The 15,000-nt window shown below is 36.7% G+C and overlaps 2 protein-coding genes and 1 non-coding gene across 7 annotated transcripts in view; 2 read left to right on the forward strand and 1 right to left on the reverse strand.

The window, feature by feature from the left end:
* eda (ectodysplasin A) overlaps nucleotides 1–2,097 on the forward strand; it is a 29,456-nt gene extending 27,359 nt beyond the window's left edge. For all 4 annotated transcript variants that reach the window (XM_053230649.1, XM_053230647.1, XM_053230648.1 and 1 more), the window contains exon 8: nucleotides 319–2,097. In XM_053230649.1, the coding sequence (XP_053086624.1) occupies nucleotides 319–579 (261 nt within the window). In that variant the 3' untranslated portion in view covers nucleotides 580–2,097. The remainder of the gene's footprint in view (nucleotides 1–318) is intronic.
* A 4,272-nt stretch (nucleotides 2,098–6,369) lies between these two features.
* On the reverse strand, nucleotides 6,370–6,441 carry trnap-agg (transfer RNA proline (anticodon AGG)). The gene has a single exon. It is a non-coding gene; the product is annotated as a tRNA-Pro (tRNA).
* A 6,231-nt stretch (nucleotides 6,442–12,672) lies between these two features.
* Nucleotides 12,673–15,000, forward strand: part of wnt11f2 (wnt 11, family member 2) — an 8,811-nt gene continuing 6,483 nt past the window's right edge. Inside the window, exon 1 of one of the 2 annotated variants that reach the window (XM_053230222.1) lies at nucleotides 12,673–12,847. In XM_053230222.1, coding sequence (XP_053086197.1) covers nucleotides 12,777–12,847 — 71 coding nt within the window. In that variant the 5' untranslated portion in view covers nucleotides 12,673–12,776. Of the gene's footprint in view, nucleotides 12,848–14,120; nucleotides 14,644–15,000 lie in introns of those variants that run through there. The other variant, XM_053230223.1, reaches the window with a different exon arrangement.

The following is a 15,000-nucleotide window of genomic DNA, read 5'->3' on the forward strand; positions in this document are numbered from 1 at the left end:
CAGAGTTGTACCCTGTGCTCTGAACTGAAGAAATTATTTTATATTTAAAAATATATTGTGTTCAAATTAAAACTTAGCAGTCACCGCATGTTATATATTTTATATATTAGTGCAGGCTGATTTTGGTGAAGGGTGCCAATAATTCTGGAGTTAACTGTACACATACAATATCATAAATATTCTGTAGTTTAGCGATGATGTATACTCTAATCTTCTACTGGCCCCTTCTGTGTGTTTTTGCCATTTGTGTGTGTCTGTGTGTGTGTGTGTCTGTGTGTGCACATGCGTGTGTGTGTGTGTGTGTGTGTGTGTGTTTAGGTCTACTTCCTGAACTTCACGGACATCGCGAGTTACGAGGTGATGATTGATAAGGATCCGTTCCTCCGGTGCACACGCAGCATAGAGACCGGACAGCGCAAGTTTAACACGTGCTACACAGCCGGCGTGTGTTGGCTCCGTGCCAGACAGAGGATCTCCATCCGCATGGTGTATGACGACACCTCCATCTCCATGACCAACCACACCACCTTCCTCGGGAGCATCCGCCTTGGAGAAGCCCCGCCCACCGGACACAGCTGAGCCAATCGGATTGAGGACAAACCGCCCACGGGATATGCCTGAGCCAGCTCTCAGTTATCATCCTCAAACAAAGCCAAACTGGCTCATAGACTCCGCCCATAACAATACGTGAGCCAATCAGCTTGCAGATTCCACCTACCAGATATCACCAAACACAGATGACTTCATCAGCTCACTTACTTCCTGAATAGAAAAAAAATTCCAGGCCAATCAGCTCACTCCATATTCACCAAGAACTCATTCAGCAACATCTGCTCTTAAACTCCACCCACCAGCCCAGCTGAACCAATCATTATGAAGGCTCCACCCACTGCGGTCCATGTCCACAAGGCGCAGCTTGTCTAGACAAGCTAAATCAGCTGACAGGCTCCACCCAACACACACAACTGCACATGCGTCAATCAGCTTAATGACTCCGCCCACAAGATACACCTGCACCAACACACCTGCGTCAATCAGCTTAATGACTCCGCCCACAGGATACACCTGCACCAACACACCTGCATCAATCAGCTTAATGACTCCGCCCAGTGAAAACTGTCACTCAGATTTGAGCTGATTGAACAGAAGCTCCGCCCCCTTTGCTACTGCTTATCCAATAACTGAGATCACGCCCACTTTATCAGCTGGAGTTAATGACATAGCTTTGTGTTTAACTCCTCTCAGGTGGATCCACTTCTGTCTGATCACGTCACCGAATATCTCATGACCAATCAGAACACTCATAAGGGTCAGCGATGAAGGGTCACATGATCAAGCTCAGCCTATCACAAGCCTGTTTCAGATCCACTCAGAGTGAGTCGAAACAGAGAGAGAGAGAGAGAGAGAGAGACTCTGGGGGGGAAAATGCAAAGGAGACATTTTGTTACAGAAACTGAACACACACAGAATAAACATACACACATACAGCATGAACACACAAACACACACAGAATAAACACACACATACAGCATGAACTCACTTACACACACAGAATAAACACACAAACAGAGAATGAACACACACACACACACACACACACAATAAACACACACAATGAACACACACAAAATCGAAATAGTATGATGTTAAATATCAGGTAATTACAATTTTATAAAGAAAAAGATTATAATGTGAACAGACTTGCGTATAATTAGGTCGTCATTTTACACATTTTTTTATCACATTAATATTTTTACAGTTTAGGATTTTATCACACTAATGTCTTTTTTTTATCCAGTGAAGAGAATTATGGGATTGTGCTCCAGTCCCTGGAGTTATTATATCATCATGTTTATAAAAGAAACCCTTTCCAATCTTACTGGAAACGTCCCCGTGTGTGTGTGTGTGTGTGAGACAGTCGTTTAATGATGCTTGTAGTGTGTGTTGTGTAACTCAGGAGTGTGTGTGGTGTGTGTAAATGTGTGTGTTTATCGTGTACATTTGTATACTATGCAGCGAGTGTAAATATGTAGATACACGAGTTCTCCTTTTGCTCTGTTTCTGTAAAGTTTTGTATTAAATATTTTTCTCACACAGTTGTGTTTGTGAAGCGCCGTTGTGTTAATGCAATAATTTTGTTAAAAATCAGATGGTTTTTATGGAAAATTACAGACTCATGAGAATTTTGTGATTGACAAGTGATTGATACTGATGAGTCTGTGTGGATGGGGTGCCAATACTTTGTGCAAAGAAATAGATGGACTAATTGTACACCTACAAAATCACGTCTGTGAAGGTGGAGCTGATAAACTGGCCACTGTGTAGAAAGAGAGAGAGAGAGAGTGTGTGTGTGTGTGTGTGTGTGTGTGTGTGTGTGTGTGTGTGTGTGTGCGCGTGTGAGAGAGAGAGAGAGAGAGAGAGAGAGATACAATATGGGCTATAGGTTTATAATCTGCGGTGTAGTGACGCCCCCTGCTGGCTGAAACAGGCAAGTAGCCTCCGTGTGTGTGTGTGTGTGTGTGTGTGTGTGTGTGTGTGTGTTAATATTTTACTTCTTTAAATGTGGTTTATATTCCAGAACTGCAACAGCGTTGCAGCTGATTGGTCGAGACAGGGAGGCGTGTCCTGTTGTGTCATATTGCTAATATAATTTTTTATTCTGATTGCAGGTACAGCGTTATAACTATAAACTTTAACAAATCATCCAGAAAGTTCTGATGTGCAGTGAGAGAGAGAGAGAGAGAGAGAGAGAGAGAGAGAGAGAGACTAGCGATTCAGCTCATGTTAGTTAGCTAGCTAAAGTATTGTAGTGAACATGACTGGTAAATAAACTTGGCAGCGACCGTACACAGTGGGCGGGGCTTATTATATATCCTCTTTTAGTGCTTCATATACAAACTCATCTTTTTTAGAGGAAATGTAAAAATCGGAATACCCGCAGACTGACCCCTGTAAAACAGCGGATTGTGTGTCGTTTAGACAGAAAGTTCTCCGTTAACTCTGCACTGAAACCCAAGACTCTTGTTTAAGTTTTTGTTTTCTGCCCCCTAGTGGACAGTGCAGATAAATACACACTCTGGAGCAGGATCTAAAAGGGCTTCTGGAACTAAAATCAGTCCTGGTTCCTCACGTGGAAACACACAAAAGCTTCTGAGGCCTGAAAAAGTGTGTTTGTTATTAACAATGTTCCTGAGAACGTGTAACAGTTCCTACTAAAGCTCATGGGTTCCTGAAAAGGTTCCTGTAGTGAACACATGGCTTTTAACATGGCACTGTTGGTGTACCTGACTCATCCTGTGTCCTCGCCCTGTAACCGCGTGTGTGTGTGTGTGTGTGTGTGTGTGTGTCTCAGGGTGATGGGATTAAACTGCTCTTCACTGTGAAGTTAAAATATTAACCCAGTGTGTTTTATCTTCAGTGCTAATCCCGCTAATCCACCACTCTCTCACTCATCACTGCGGCTTTCTGATGTTCCTGATGGAGACTCGGCTGATCAATCAGAGAAACCTGATGGAAATGGTGTGTGTGTCTGTGTGTGTGTGTGTGTGTGTGTGTGTGTGTGTGTGTTTGGAGTCTTTATGTTGAAAACTCCTCGTGTTTCATTTTTATTCTTCCTCCATTCCGCTTGTCTGGCTTTGAACACAACTAACAATAGAGTGGAGTTCACACGTCTGAAACTCTCAGCCTGCAATCAACTCTGTGTGTGTGTGTGTGTGTGTCTGTGTGTGTGTGAGTGTGTGTGTGTGTGTGTGTGTGTGTATTGTAGGTTGTGAAATATCACACCTGAGTGCTGAAGTGACCGAAACCAGATCCAGATCAGCAGACGGCCAAGAGAGAGACGACCGAAATGTTCTCACACTCTCTCTCACTCACTCACTCACTCACACACACACACACACACATACATACACTATCAACAAATCAACTAACAGAGGGAAAACAAAATGTCCTTAAATTTTTCTTTTTAAAAAGTTTTACTGAGATGTTTGTCCTCGGTTTGTCTCAGTGACACCATTTACACATAAACAGTCCCATAAAATAACAGAATAAGTCTCTATTTAAATAAAACTATCAAAATTAAATTCCAGTTTCAACCATTAGGCCATGTCCCCTACCTGCGTGTACACACACACACACACACACACACACACACACACACACACACACACACACACACACACACAGGGAAAATTTACAGACACCTCTTTTCTGATCTGTTTTGCGTTTCCTTTCGCTCTGAAAAGACGTCGTGACGGATCGTAGATAAAGCATTTGTTTTAATCGTCCCTCCAAAGTGAATAACTGACGGATGACAGTCATGTGACCTCCACAAATCCAAGATGGCAGAACTCACTGTATGGCTTACAAGCAGGAAAGCGTGTTTATGTTCCTTTTTAAACCTAATAAGAATGGAGGGAGTGATGGAAAGGTGTGCAGATGTTTCAGACACACCGTCTGCACGCCGGTTTGATCAGTTTCCTGTTTCATTGTGGATGGAAAGCTTTGGGACTGAAAATGTGAATGTAGGGAAAACGTAAAAACACAGTTTTGAGTGTGAACTCACTGAGGAATTTGAGCAATAAAACTGATTTGTTCTGATGTCGCCATTAAATCTGATTGGGATCTGACTGGGATTGATGCGTGGCACTTAGTCTGACTGAACAAATCAGATTTCATGTGTTTTTTCCAGAGGTTCTTTGGTGCACAACACTCACAGACATCAGTAACTTTATAAATATAAACAAAGATATATAAGATATATAAACAAAGACTCTGATCTGTATCGTTGTTGGGGAGGAGCCGAACTGTAGTTTCCATGGTGACATCAGAAACAAACACTTTTCATCCAAATACTTTCGAATCAGTGACTGGACGTCATCCTAATGTCCTAACATAAGCTCTCCATGTCCGAAACTAACTTCCTGTCCCGCCCGAATTACTCATCACTAATCTCTATAGCAACCGATGTGACTATAAGCAAATATGAGCAAATCAGGTTTAGTTACTTTAATTTGTAAAGTTAATTTATAAATAAAATAAATGACAAAAACAAAAAAACCCAACAAAACAGATTTTCTCTCCCGTGTGTAAACGCCAAAGCGATTCAGACTGAAGTGCGACTGTTTTCAGCTCTGTGACGTCCTTTTGCAAATTTTTATAGATCTCTATGCAACATGTTATAAAGAGACTACACACACACACTCTCTCTCTCTTTCACACATTTTAACAAATCCACATCCTCGTGGCGCGGCAGTTAAAGCGGTGATTGTATCCTGTCTGCTGTGAGAGTCATTGATATGGACGAGAGCGAGAGAGGTGACGAAACTCTCATGTTTTTGAAAGAAGGCCAATTCAAGGTGTGTTTACCCCACAGCCGTCTGCACAATCCACACACACACACACACACACACATGTATACATGTCCAGTGTGTATTCTGGTTTCCCACAATAACCGTATATTCAATTCAGTTCAATGTTATTTGTATAGCGCTTTTAACAACGGACACAATGGCCACAAAGCAGCTTTACAGAAATATAAAAACTCAGAATATAAGTTTTAAATTTATGAATTTATCTCTAGTGAGCAAGTCAGAGGCGACGATGGAAAGGAAAAACTCCCTGAGAGGACATGAGGAAATCCCCCATACTAATCCCCCAAGCCAATACGTCAGATTTCAGAACCTCATGGTGTAATTTCCCATGCTCAAGGACAATCAGATTATCATATTCTCTTTTTTTTCTTTTGTCTTGCTGTTATTTGTGACCAGGTTGACATACTTTCTTTTGAATGTTTCTCTCGTCACATTCAGAGAAATCACAAGCCACACATTTTCAGTTAGTTTCTGCCCTGCAATAAAGGCGTTGATTAGTAATAACAGTAGTAACAGTGTTAATAATGATAATAGTGATAATAGTGGTACTAATTCCTTCTTTACATTTAGCTTCACACGTGCTAAGTCCCTTATTAATTATCTTTTAAAGCTCTAAATCTCTTACTGATTAGTGCTAATACCATTAGCAAGTTTCTTATCAAAACAGTGACAAGAAATGGTGGGCAAAGCTGTCAGAGGAGTGAAAAATACCTCACATTGTTTTAAAACATGTCACCATATTAAAAAGAAAACACAGTAGGAATCAGTACAGTTAGCAGTTTGCCTTGAGTGAAGGTTTAAAATGTTTGAAATAAACGTTAGCTTTTTATTGTTGCTGATTCTGAGAGTAACTTCCTTATTAAAACAGCCTGAAAATGTCACAGGTCTAAGCACAAACAATACAGATGCTTTAGTAGAAATGTAAAACATTTATTTACAGTGTATGAAATATTAAAATAGAATAGAAACTGTGGTAAATTTGGTGAAGAAAAGCTTGGGCTCGTCCGGGATTTGAACCCGGGACCTCTCGCACCCTAAGCGAGAATCATACCCCTAGACCAACGAGCCGCTGTGCGTTAACGCTTCACAGCTCGGCTTTTAAGGTCTCTTACTGTAGTGTTAATGATTATTATAGATTTACGCTGTAAATTTGGAAATAAAGGAGTTTTATGTTCGTTTCTTTGATTTAACTGTGAAGCTAACGCTAGTGAGAGTTACACAGCTAGCGCATTAGCAGTGTTTTACACACAACACAACACGAAGACAAAGTGTCTGAAAGACAGTTAAACAACAGCAACAACAACAACAACAACAATAATAATAATAATAATAATAATAATAATAATAATAATAATAATATAAGCAGTGGTTAACGGCTAACAGCATTTTAGCGGCTAGCCATTCTTGCTAACATTCCTCCCTGCATTAGCCACATTACAGGTTTCTGTAGTGATAAATGATATTTAGACTATTTTTATATGAAAATAAAGTTTAATGGAATAATTTTACATACATACTACACATCTATAAGACTGATTTATCATATTCACACACACACACACACACACATATGTGTGTGTGTGTGTGTGTGTGATATATATATATATATATATATATATATATATATATATATATATATATATATATATATATATATATATATATATCACTAAAATTGTAAATAGTTTAATTGCAAATCAAAACATGAGCAAAACTGTTGTGAAGCTCCAGGCTGTTTGTAATGAAATAAATCCTACAGATAATAATAAACCTGTGATGATAACTCGAATAAAATCAGTAGTTTACTCTAAATTCAGACTCTTTATGTGAATTGACAGTTAATTATTCAGTGTCTTTTTTTACGGTGCATAACATTTTGTTTTTACTTATATATCCATAAGAGAAGAATTATTTTATTCAACAAAAAAAAGAACAAAACAAAACAAAAAAAAGAGAACAATCTATGAAGAGCAACAATACCAGATGGGATCTTGTGACACAAAAAAGTCAAAGTAACACAAAAAGGAGTATCTGAGTAATAACCAGATACTAGAGTGTTTAAGGCTGGATAAAGTTCAGGAAACAGGACTTACATAGCAGAGGCCATTACACCCAGTCGCTCCATCACAGCTGTCCATTTCTCCATAAATGAGTCAGTTTTTAAAGCAGAACATTTTGAAATGTCCTTTTCAGGATGGAGAATAAAACCTACACTCTTACAGCCACTTTAATAAAACCTACACTCTTACAGCCACTTTAATAAAACCTACACTCTGGAAGCAACTTTACTGAAATTAGTGATTTTATAGGAATCACTCATGTTTAATGTTTACAGCAGATTTCTGAAGCGGCTTCTGGACACCATGAGCTGCACAGAGCTTTCACCTCTCTCCCCGCTCTTACGGCTCCTGGCATATACTTATAGCCAGAGTTATATACTTATAGCCAGAGTTATATACTTATAGCCAGAGTTATATACTTATAGCCAGAGTTATATACTTATAGCCAGAGTTATATACTTATACTTATAGCCAGAGTTATATACTTATACTTATAGCCAGAGTTATATACTTATACTTATAGCCAGAGTTATATACTTATACTTATAGCCAGAGTTATATACTTATACTTATAGCCAGAGTTATATACTTATACTTATAGCCAGAGTTATACTTATAGCCAGAGTTATACTTATAGCCAGAGTTATATACTTATACTTATAGCCAGAGTTATACTTATAGCCAGAGTTATACTTATAGCCAGAGTTATATACTTATACTTATAGCCAGAGTTATACTTATAGCCAGAGTTATATACTTATAGCCAGAGTTATATACTTATACTTATAGCCAGAGTTATATACTTATACTTATAGCCAGAGTTATATACTTATACTTATAGCCAGAGTTATATACTTATAGCCAGAGTTATATACTTATAGCCAGAGTTATATACTTATACTTATAGCCAGAGTTATATACTTATACTTATAGCCAGAGTTATATACTTATACTTATAGCCAGAGTTATACTTATAGCCAGAGTTATATACTTATAGCCAGAGTTATATACTTATACTTATAGCCAGAGTTATATACTTATACTTATAGCCAGAGTTATATACTTATACTTATAGCCAGAGTTATATACTTATACTTATAGCCAGAGTTATACTTATAGCCAGAGTTATACTTATAGCCAGAGTTATATACTTATACTTATAGCCAGAGTTATATACTTATACTTATAGCCAGAGTTATACTTATAGCCAGAGTTATACTTATAGCCAGAGTTATATACTTATAGCCAGAGTTATATACTTATACTTATAGCCAGAGTTATATACTTATACTTATAGCCAGAGTTATATACTTATACTTATAGCCAGAGTTATATACTTATAGCCAGAGTTATATACTTATAGCCAGAGTTATATACTTATAGTTATAGTCAGAGTTATACTTATAGTTATAGTTATAGTTATAGTTATAGTTAGAGTTATACTTATAGTTATAGTTATAGTCAGAGTTAGAGTTATACTTATAGTTATAGTTATAGTCAGAGTTATACTTATAGTTATAATTATATAGTAATATTTATATTTATATTTATAGTCAGAGTTAAAGTTATAGTCAGAGTTAGAGTTATAGTTATAGTTATAGTTATAGTTATAGTCAGAGTTACAGTTATAGTCAGAGTTATAGTTATAGTCAGAGTTATAGTTATAGTTATATAGTAATATTTATATTTATAATCAGAGTTATAGTTATAGTCAGAGTTATAGTTATACTTATAGTTATAGTCAGAGTTAGAGTTATACTTATAGTTATAGTCAGAGTTAGAGTTATACTTATAGTTATAGTCAGAGTTATAGTTATAGTCAGAGTTATACTTATAGTTATAGTCAGAGTTATAGTTAGAGTTATACTTATAGTCAGAGTTATAGTTATAGTTATATAGTAATATTTATATTTATAGTCAGAGTTATACTTACAGTCAGAGTTATATACTTATAGTTATAGTCAGAGTTATACTTATAGTTATAGTTATAGTCAGAGTTATAGTTATAGTCAGAGTTATACTTATAGTTATAGTCAGAGTCAGAGTTATAGTTATAGTCAGAGTTAGAGTTATACTTATAGTTATAGTCAGAGTTATAGTTATAGTTATATAGTAATATTTATATTTATAGTCAGAGTTAAAGTTATAGTCAGAGTTAGAGTTATACTTATAGTTATAGTCAGAGTTATAGTTATAGTCAGAGTTAGAGTTATAGTTATATAGTAATATTTATATTTATAGTCAGAGTTACAGTTATAGTCAGAGTTATAGTTATACTTATAGTTATAGTCAGAGTTATACTTATAGTTATAGTCAGAGTTATACTTATAGTTATAGTTATAGTTATAGTTAGAGTTATACTTATAGTTATAGTTATAGTCAGAGTTAGAGTTATACTTATAGTTATAGTTATAGTCAAAGTTATAGTTATAGTCAGAGTTATACTTATAGTTATAGTTATATAGTAATATTTATATTTATAGTCAGAGTTAAAGTTATAGTCAGAGTTAGAGTTATAGTTATAGTTATAGTTATAGTCAGAGTTACAGTTATAGTCAGAGTTATAGTTATACTTATAGTTATAGTTATAGCCAGAGTTATAGTTATAGTCAGAGTTATACTTATAGTTATAGTTATATAGTAATATTTATATTTATAGTCAGAGTTAAAGTTATAGTGAGAGTTAGAGTTATACTTATAGTTATAGTCAGAGTTATAGTTATAGTCAGAGTTAGAGTTATAGTTATAGTTATAGTTATAGTCAGAGTTACAGTTATAGTCAGAGTTATAGTTATAGTCAGAGTTAGAGTTATAGTTATAGTTATAGTTATAGTCAGAGTTACAGTTATAGTCAGAGTTATATACTTATAGTTATAGTCAGAGTTATACTTATAGTTATAGTTATAGTTATAGTTAGAGTTATACTTATAGTTATAGTTATAGTCAGAGTTAGAGTTATACTTATAGTTATAGTTATAGTCAAAGTTATAGTTATAGTCAGAGTTATACTTATAGTTATAGTTATATAGTAATATTTATATTTATAGTCAGAGTTAAAGTTATAGTCAGAGTTAGAGTTATAGTTATAGTTATAGTCAGAGTTACAGTTATAGTCAGAGTTATAGTTATACTTATAGTTATAGTTATAGTCAGAGTTAGAGTTATACTTATAGTTATAGTTATAGTCAAAGTTATAGTTATAGTCAGAGTTATAGTTATAGTTATATAGTAATATTTATATTTATAGTCAGAGTTATAGTTATAGTCAGAGTTAGAGCTATACTTATAGTTATAGTCAGAGTTATAGTTATAGTTATAGTTAGAGTTATACTTATAGTTATAGTTATAGAGAGAGTTAGAGTTATACTTATAGTTATAGTTATAGTCAAAGTTATAGTTATAGTCAGAGTTATACTTATAGTTATAGTTATATAGTAATATTTATATTTATAGTCAGAGTTAAAGTTATAGTGAGAGTTAGAGTTATACTTATAGTTATAGTCAGAGTTACAGTTATAGTCAGAGTTATAGTTATACTTATAGTTATAGTCAGAGTTATAGTTATAGTCAGAGTTAGAGTTATAGTTATATAGTAATATTTATATTTATAGTCAGAGTTAAAGTTATAGTCAGAGTTAGAGTTATACTTATAGTTATAGTCAGAGTTATAGTTATAGTCAGAGTTAGAGTTATAGTTATATAGTAATATTTATATTTATAGTCAGAGTTAGAGTTATACTTATAGTTATAGTTATAGTCAGAGTTAGAGTTATACTTATAGTTATAGTTATAGTCAAAGTTATAGTTATAGTCAGAGTTATACTTATAGTTATAGTTATATAGTAATATTTATATTTATAGTCAGAGTTATAGTTATAGTCAGAGTTAGAGTTATACTTATAGTTATAGTCAGAGTTATAGTTATAGTTATATAGTAATATTTATATTTATAGTCAGAGTTAGAGTTATAGTCAGAGTTAGAGTTATACTTATAGTTATAGTTATAGTCAGAGTTAGAGTTATAGTTATAGTTATAGTTATAGTCAGAGTTAGAGTTATAGTTATAGTTATAGTTGTAGTCAGAGTTATAGTTATAGTTATTGTTACAGTTATTATTGAGTTATTATTCTAACTCTAATTGACTGATCAGCTGAATGGGCTTCATTCTAACAGCAGCAGCTTGACATTTATTTATTGACATATTGACAAACTTCTATCTCAGTGGAATTATAATAAAATAATAATGATGCAGTTGTTTTATATTTACATTATAAATAATTCTATGGAAAGCTCATGAATAAAAAGTTTTGATTCATAAAAGAATGTGACGCAACATCTGCATAATGTTTTAATATTCACGTAATTGTGAGAGCACACACACACACACACACACTCACTCACTCACACACACACACACACACACACACACACACAGTAGTTAATAGGTGCAGTGAGTGTGAGGATGATGATGGATGAATAATCAGACAGTGAGAGCTGTGTGTGAACCTTCTTCCACACTGCAGTGTGTGTGTGTGTGTGTGTGTGTGTGTGTGTTTCCTGCGCTACCTGTCTGTAATTAAACCCGCTGATGTTAATTAGGCCCAATCCGGATTAACGGCTGCACGCGCTTCTCATGCAAATGGGCGGCGTGTTGATCCGGTTTCAAAAGGGAGAAAAGAAAAAGACATCTTCAAAAAGACTCGGCTGGAAACACACACACACACACACACACACACACACACACACACATGACCTTATAAAAGGTCATTTGACTGAATTCAGCTAACCGTCAGGAGTGTGTGAGGCTCTTTATTAAAACACAACACCACAGAATGAAAGAGAGAAAAATACAGAAATCCCTCCTCAGTAACAGCAGCTCACTCAGAATAATCCAGAACTCTTAAAGTTCTAAAGTCTCAAGTTATGGGGTAAAATAAAAACACAAAAATCCATCCAGCACCTTAAACAGATCCTCAGAAAAGCGCAAAATTATTCTGAGTGTAGTGATATTTTTATTATTTTTATTATTTCTTAATTACATAAAATAATAATAATAATAAGAAGAAGAAGAAGAAGAACTTCCCGACATGCATTACTACTACTACTGTTATTATTATTATTATTATTATTATTATTATTATTAGGACCGCAGCAGCACTCACGTGACCTCAGGGTTGGGATTAGGGGGCGTGGCCTCGCGCTCCCGGGGGGCGGGGTATAAATGCGACCCCCCGCGCGCTCTTCTCTGTAAAGCTTTGCAGGCTTCAGGTTCCTGCAGAAGTTCCTCAGTGGAAGAGACAGAAGCTTCATAATCACTTATTACCGCTGGATATAAAGCGCGAGATGAAGGGCTTGCTGCTGACGTCACTGCTGATCTGCACGAGCGCGCGCATCACCGCCGCGATCTACTGGCTGTAAGATCCATATTTCTATTTACTGCAGATTTATTAATCACACACACCTCACTGTCCCTCTCACTGAGCAAAAACATGGGCATTAACAACTCGTGCACGTGAAGATGTGAATATTTCACTGATGTTTTTTGATGTTATCGTCAGAAATGTTTTTTTTCCTGAGAGTATCGTGAGTATTTTCACAATATCGAGCATCTCCTCTGAGCTCGGAGTGAAGAGCAGGAGGTGTGAGAAGAACGCTGATGCACATCACACACTTCCACATTCTTTCTCCAAAAATCAGAACACAGTTCACTCTTCTGTGCACTGTGTGTGTGTGTGAGTGTGTGTGTGTGAGTGTGTGTGTGTGTGTGTGTGAGTGTGTGTGTGTGAGTGTGTGTGTGTGAGTGTGTGAGTGTGAGTGTGTGTGTGAGGAGGCTGTTCGTGTCCTGTTCCTCTGCTGCTCTGGAAAGGTGTGAAGTGAAACTCAGGAGAATTCAAAGCGTCTCGGGGAGAAACGTTTGGCTTTGGGATAAAATGCCGCGTGTGTAAAGTCCTCGTGATGTTTCTGTCTCTGCTGCTCTACTACAAGCTTCTTAAAAATAATCTTCTGCTGTTAAGTTGTTAATTGTGGATTTTTTTTGTCCTTCTCCTGTGTGATGTGTTTATACGGATGGAGATGTACATGAATCTCAGCCCTAGTGCTCATCACGTGTAACGCTCGTCTGCTCAGGATGCAGCTGTTTACTCTGAAAATGAAGCGAGAAAAACTGCAGCATGGAGAAATATTTTTAAACCTGGAGGAAGTTCTGAAAAGTCTGAAAGCTTCCTGAGGAATCGGTAAGAAGTCTGGATCACTCCGGAGCTGAGGCTGAAGCGGAAGTCGGAGGTTTAGTGAGTTTAGTCGTTCTCTCGTAACCAGTGTTTATTTGTGACGGCAGTAAACACAGGCGTGTTGTTTAGACGCTGCGCGGTGTTGCGTGTTGCCACTTGAAGCTTCACCAAGATGAATATTGTGATAAATAAACTAGCACGTGTCAGGAAACGTGTTTGTGTTCTATCAGGTGTTTCACACGTCTCTTCTCTTATTCCGAGACGCTGGTCTTAAAGTCGTGAGATTTTAATAAACTGGAGCTTTCAGAAGCACAGACTTGGGCGAGGGGGCGTGGCCTAGCGTCTGAAGGCGGGGCTTGTATGATTGACGTGATCTGGATAATACTGAAGTTCACTTTTGATTTGTAAATTAATTTTTTATTTACAGATGTGTGTGTGTAAATGTGTAAATTGTGTAAATGCCACACACAGTGTTAGTGCTCTGTAGCACAGTTCAGAGGTCAAAGGTCACCATCTGCTGTAACTATAAAAAACTACACACTTACTCTCCAGTCAGGTCAACTTTAGATTCACCCTCTGTGTCACTTCAGAAAGGTCAAAGGTCATTAGCTGAGAAAAAAGGCTGAGTGACTGAGCTCCACATATCACCCTGTTTTACACAACTGCATGCCTGCTAACATTAGCATTAGCTCTTAGCATGTTGCTAATTTTGTTTAGCACAGCAGTAAGAGAACACACTTGGGGTTTTGTCGGTGGTATTTCTCCATGTTGTTAGCTAGCAAGTAATCGTGACTCTGCTAGCTTTAGCTAGGAGTTAAAACTAGCGAGCTAGCTCAGGTTAACGTCAACCACTAACTCATTCAGTGATTAACCCTTTAATATCGTCTCCATGTGCATCCAGCAAACTGTAACGATCTGAAAGTGCACTATTGCTTAACCGATTACACGACTAATGATGATGTCATCAACAATGTGATGGACAGGTGTGTAGTTTTAAACACACAAACACACATTCACACAAACACACATTCACACAAACACACATTCACACAAACACACAATAAATAAACTGTCTGTAGTTCAGTAACGTTTTATTCAGTTTCTGAGAGGCGTCATGCTGCCTGTATAGGCTCCTTCCTCCTCTCCCTCCTCCTCCTCTCCCTCCTCATCCTCTTCTTCCTCCTCTCCCTCCTCCTCCTCTCCCTCCTCATCCTCTTCTTCCTCCTCTCCCTCCTCCTCCTCTCCCTCCTCATCCTCTTCTTCCTCCTCTCCCTCCTCCTCCTCTCCCTCCTCCTCCTCTTCTTCCTCCTCTCCCTCCTCCTCCTCTTCTTCCTCCTCTC

Source organism: Pangasianodon hypophthalmus, chromosome 27, assembly GCF_027358585.1.
Source record: "Pangasianodon hypophthalmus isolate fPanHyp1 chromosome 27, fPanHyp1.pri, whole genome shotgun sequence".
NCBI classification, from domain to species: domain Eukaryota; kingdom Metazoa; phylum Chordata; class Actinopteri; order Siluriformes; family Pangasiidae; genus Pangasianodon; species Pangasianodon hypophthalmus.